Consider the following 6101-nt stretch of genomic DNA (forward strand, 5'->3'; position numbering starts at 1 on the left):
CGCGCGCGCTTAAAGCTTGTGCCTGGAGTAATGCATTTGTTTTGTTTACATTTAATACAACCAATTACTGCAAGTTGATCACGATAAAGTTTTAACTGGCAGGTCAAGGTTATCTGTGAAAGGGCCAGTCTTCCAAAGTCAGCCCAGACAGATGTCCGAATGACCAGTGACCTACATGCATCTCCATGAGTAACTGACCAAAAGAGAGAAAACCGTTAACCATTCGTTCTGCTATAAAAACAGTTAAAAGAAACCACTTCCACTTCCTGGTTTTCAGCCCACATCACAGCTGCGGCAGTCTGGTTTCCATGCCCCAACTCCACCTCTTGATAGAGTCCTGTACAGCTGCCACTGGCCACCTGAGAGCTGGGGTTTTGAGGGATCGTCTTCCTCAATATTTACCGTGCTCCACGTCAGTGGGCTCCCGCCAACACTTTCCTGTTGACTCTCACAAAGCTCTTTCTTCCTTGTCGGCTTCCGTCTCTTTGGCTACTCCGTCTGTCCCACAGCCTGCCCCATAAACATAGGTGTCACCAGGGCTCATTCAGACTTTCTAACCTTTCCCGCTCATTGCTGTTGCTCAGCATCTGCGTCAAGTCTCTGCCCGTGTCTACTTCTTGGCTTTAGACCTAAAACATCGCCCTCGATGACGTCTGTTTTTGAATACTCTTTCATCTTCTTCCTTAATGACACCTCTCTCCCTCCTGCATCCTGCTTTAGTTAGTAGCTCCTTCCTGACCCCTTAGAAGCCCATTCAAATCTCTTTTTACACTCTCCTTCCAAAATCCATATCCAATCCCTAACTCCCACCACGTCCCCTTCAGAGTGACGGCATCCGCTTCTGTTTCCTGCTCTCAGGCCACATCCTTATTATCAGGTCCCTTCTCAGTCTCCCGATCACCGCTGGAGGTGACCTCTTCTCTAAAGGTTTCTTATCCAGTCCGTCCTCCATAATGACACCAAGAGAACAATTGAAAACAAAGCTGGGATGGTGGTTCCCACCACAGCTCTTCATTTCTCCAAACTATAGGCCATCACTCAGTCGTGTAACTGAATACACACACACACAAACACACACACACACACACACACACATCACCACCACCACCACCACCAACAACAACAATAACAATAATAGCAAAAATTTTCAGAGTACACAACAACCGAAATTAGCTCAAAATTAAACTCATAACGGCAGTGCTCACACATGTTGCACCTCCCTGCAGGCCGAGTTCTGAACACACAATGTGCACACTTCCAACTGTTAAGGTCATCATGCCACAGAGTGCCAATGGACACCTCCTCCGAAACAGCCTGCTAAGACTTGAAACCGTTGCACACTATAAACTGCAGTGTTTTACTGTATATAAAAGTATTCCGTTCTTAGAAAAGCATAAAGCTTGAATTATGAGGAAAAGGTTATTTTTACTGGTTTCCTGCTGTCATTCCTCAGCATGTCAAATATCAGATTAGTGTATCTTTGCACTAGATTGTATTAGATAAACAAGGAGAGCCATTTAATTGATGTAGAAATTTGCTTTTGTTCTTCTTTGTTGGCGGTGGTTTTTTGAGACAGGGTTTTGCTGTGCGACAGATCTGGCTGCCCAGAAATTCACTCTGTAGTTACTTTTGTTCTTAATAAGTGGCAGAACCACAATGTGCTCAAGAAACATTTTAACTATTTTTTATGATTTATTACCAGTAATGTTTGATTTGTATACCTATTGTATATAGGTGTATGCCTGGAGTTGTGAAAATTTTTCTTGGGCAAAATGTATTATAAGTTGGAAAAGTTCAAGAAACCCAAGTTGTCCAATAAATTTTAAAATCAATGATTTACAGCCCTTATCAGTCTGTACCCAGAACAGGCTGATATGTAAATCCTAGCCATTTGCTCTCTACCAAGGAAGGATTCCCACTGGCCATGGCCCATGCGACATAGGCATTTCCTATGCTCAACAATGGAGCACTACTCAGCCATAAAAAACAATGGCATCTTGAAATTTGCAGGCAAATGGATGAAACTAGAATAAAACATTCTGAGTGAGGTAACCCAGACCCAGAAAGACAAATATAATATGTACTCACTCATAAGTGGACGTCAAACATAAAGCAAAGGGTAACAGTCCACAACCCCAGAGAAACTAGAACCCTCATCCAGAAACAGATGTAAGCAGATGCAGAGAGCTACAGCTAACCACTAGGCTGAGCTCCCAGAGCAGAGTCAAAGAGAGGGAGGAGTGATAATACGAACAAAGGGGTTACGACCATGATGGGGAAACCCACAGAATGAGCTGACCCGAGCTGGTGGACGCTCACTGACCCGAGCTGGTGGACACTCACTGACTCCAGACTGATAACTGGGAACCTGCACAGGACTGAACTAGGTGTCCTGAATGCAGGTGACGATGGCCTGGTCCTGAATGCAGGTGACGATGGCGCGGCTTGGGCACTACATGGATACATTGGCAGTGGGACCAGGCTCTAACTTGAATGTATGAACTACTTTGTGGAGCCCAGTCTCTACGGAGAGATACTTTGCTCAGCCTAGGCACGGGGTGAGGGTGGGAGGCTTGGTCCTGCCCCGAAGAGGTGATAGACTTAGTTGACTTCCCAGGGGAGGACTTACCCTCTTTGAGGCCTGGATGGGGGATGGGAAGGGAGACCGAGGGAAGGAGGAGAAGAGCAGGGAGGGGAAACTTGGAAAAAAAAACTAAAAATAGAGGAAGAGAAAGAAAAGAAATGAAGAAAAGGGAAAAAAGAATCTTTCTCAACTGGTGGCGGCTGCACACGCCTTTAATTGCAGCACTCAGGAGGCAGAGGCAGGCCTATCTCTGAGTTTGAGGCCAGCCTGGTCTACAGAGTGAGTTCCAGGCCAGCCAGGCTATACAGAGAAACCCTGTCGATAAAAGAAAGAAAGAAAGAAAGAAAGAAAGAAAGAAAGAAAGAAAGAAAGAAAGAAAGAAAGAAAGAAAGATAGAGAGAGAAGGAAAGAAAGAAAGAAAGAAAGAAAGAAAGAAAGAAAGAAAGAAAGAAAGAAAGAAAGAAAGATGAAATAACAAAAGAGTCTTTCTCTGCCGCCGGACATCTTATGAATCTTTATCAGTGAGATTAAGTGTATATCCCTCTGGGAAGATTTAACAACAATTTTCTCAACTTTGACAGTCCCCAAACAAGACAAATCTCTCTTTCCACTGATGTTTCCCAGCTCTTGAAGGTGCCCCAGTTACACGATACTCTTCTTAGAGACTGGATAAACATTTATAGACCATAAATTTCTCCTTTTCTAAGATCTGTAGAAATGGTGCTAAGACATCAGTATTTTGTTTGATTTTTGTGTTTTTTTGTTTTGTTTTGTTTTTCGAGACAGGGTTTCTCTGCGTAGCCCTGGCTGTCCTGGAACTCCCTCTATAGACCAGGCTGTCCTGGAACTCAGAGATCTACCTACCTCTACCTCCCTGTGCTGGGATTAAACGCATGCCCTGCCACAGCCCAGCTAACATCAGCCCCGAGTGTCTATCCTGGAACTCCCAGGCAGAGGCCTTTTAACCAGGAAGCCCATGGTGGTCATAGGAGCCCTTGGACTTTTAGGATGAAGGGTCTACCTTCGTGAAAACCTTGTACAGGCCAGACCCGAATACTTTACTTCTAAGTGCTTTAAAGACATGAGTCATCTCTTGTATATATCTATAGATCTCCAAAACAGCACATAGCAAGGCAAAATTTTAATTTTAGTTAAAAAAAAAACAACAACAAAACCTTAGCATGGGACTAGAGAGATGAGAGCTGACTGGTTGGGTAAAAGTGCTTGCTGCTCTCACGTGGACTTGAGTTCAATTCCCAGTACCCACGGGAGGTGGCTCTCAACTGCCTTTAGCACTAGTCCCAAGAGCTCTAACAGCACAGCCTCTGCAGACCTCTGTGCTCAGGTGTGCATTCCCTTCATACATGGCTAGAAATAAAAATAAGCCTTTGTAAAGCCTCTTCTGTCCATGGGTGATGATTGGGAGGGCGAAATAGTGAAGTCCAGCTCACCTGCCAGTTACATGTGGTACCAAGATGTGAGCCCCTGACAATGTTGTACGTGATGACTGTGCAGATGGCAGTCTTCGCTTTGCGCCCAGCCCCCTGGCTACTGGGCTCAGCACTCCCTGCTCTGTGGCCACCAGCACAGGGTAGCGGCTGTGATTGGCTGGTCACTTTGCCTCTGCTGAGGCTTGTCTCTATGGCTGCATGATGGGCGTGAGAGATCACCACCCATCCTTATTAAGAGCATACGTGTGCTACGAGGAGAGACTCACAGAGTCCTCTGACGGATTATGCCTGCAACATAAAGTAGTGTCCTTCATATTTTATTTTTTGTGATGAAGAACCACAAGGAAAATAAAATTTCACTGGGCCTGGTAGCACAGGCCTGTAACTCCAGCTACTTAGTTAGGAAGCTGATATAGGAGGATATCTCATTCAAGGCCAGCCTGGGCCACTTAATGAGATATGTCTAGTCAGACAAAGTAAAAAGAGGAGTCTGGAGAGATGGCTCTGCAGTTTAGAGCACTTGCTGCTCTTACAGAAGACAGGAATTCTTTCTCAACTGGTGGCCGCTACACATGCCTTTAATCGCAGCACTCAGGAGGCAGACCAGAATTCCTAGTTTCTATATGGTGGCTCACAACTGCGACTCCAGTTCCAGGGCATCAGGTGCCCTCTTCTGGTCTCCAAGGGCACCAGGCATCTATGTGGTACACATACATGCATACGGGCAAACATACATACAAAATAAAATAAGTCTAGGACTTGCCTAGAGTAAACAAGGCCTTGGGTTCAGTCTTCAGCAACCCACACATGCAAATTAGCACACGCACAGTGTTGGAATGATGTGGGCAATAAATTGAAAATAATTAATTAGTATTGTACTTATTTGCTTTCTCGAGAGTGGCCCTAAAAGTCTCAGTTTAACAACAACAACAACAACAAAACGAAAATTAAAAGACCTGTCTTGGTGCAAGCGAACTTTGATGTTAATTTTGTTTATTTTTCCTTTGAGCCAGTCTTGTTATGCAACCAGCTGGCCTGGAACTCATCTGTAGTCCAGGTTGGCTTCAGACTTGCAGCAATCCTCCTGCCTCAGCCTCCTAGGTGTTGGGATTCCAGGACCACCACAGTCGGCAAAAAGACCTTTAAGAGACATTTCGCCTTCTAGGCATCATACCTGGCGTTTGCTTTCTAGAAGATTCGCTTCCCAGGTCCACAGGTCATACAGCACGGCAAATCTGTCCACACTGGCATGAGCCCAGCCCCAACACTGGCTGCTCTGTGACTGGCTATCCTCTCTGTGACCTGGGAAGAAGCCAGCAGGAATGGTTAGAGCCAGGCCATTCAAATGCTCCTTCTCTGAGGACCGCAGATGATTAGCTCCACCTGAGGAGTGGATCTGAGCTGGCGGGTGACTGGGTCCCCCTGAAGTGAACTGAGGGAGCCGCCTGTGAAGACCAGGCCTGCAGTCCACGCTCGTTGACTTCTGAGTCAGTAGTCTGTTTTTACTTTCTAAATTTAAGGTTAATTTTAGTAATTTCTATTTTTATTTTCCTTTTGGATACAGAACCTAACCATGTAGCCTTGGCTGGCGTAGAACTTGCCGTGCAAACGAGGCTGGCCTGAAACACAGAGATCCACCTACTTCTGCCTCCTGCGGGCCAAGTGTGCACCACCACCCCTAGCTCAGTAATTTTTTTGTTATTGTGAGTCGAAGTCTCATGTAACTGAGGGTTAACTTCCGACCTTCCTAGCTCTACCAAACAAGTAGAGTCCTGGCAATCACAGACACGTCCGCCATGCCCATGCAGTCTGTGCTGGGAATGAAGCCCGGGGCTTCCTGCATTCTTGGCCACTGTACCAACTAAACTACATCCCAGTCTTTTAAAGAGTGTTTAGAACTAAAACCAGTTGGCATAAAAACCATCTAAAATTTCCCTGAATTCATAGCTTTAAAGACAGATCATACACTTCTCCTTTTTCAAAAACTGGTCTCTGGGGTTTAGCAACAGAAATTGATGTATTATTTCTCTCTCTCTCTCTCTCTCTCTCTCTCTCTCTCTCTCTCT

General features: G+C 45.4%; 1 protein-coding gene across 1 annotated transcript in view; it reads right to left on the reverse strand.

The window, feature by feature from the left end:
* Window positions 1-6101, reverse strand: part of LOC101991582 — a 177353-nt gene that overhangs the window by 102391 nt on the left and 68861 nt on the right. The window contains exon 16 of the mRNA XM_026787503.1: window positions 5210-5337. Within this exon, the coding sequence (XP_026643304.1) occupies window positions 5210-5337 (128 nt within the window). The remainder of the gene's footprint in view (window positions 1-5209; window positions 5338-6101) is intronic.

Source organism: Microtus ochrogaster, linkage group LG9 (assembly GCF_000317375.1).
Source record: "Microtus ochrogaster isolate Prairie Vole_2 linkage group LG9, MicOch1.0, whole genome shotgun sequence".
Classification (NCBI taxonomy): domain Eukaryota; kingdom Metazoa; phylum Chordata; class Mammalia; order Rodentia; family Cricetidae; genus Microtus; species Microtus ochrogaster.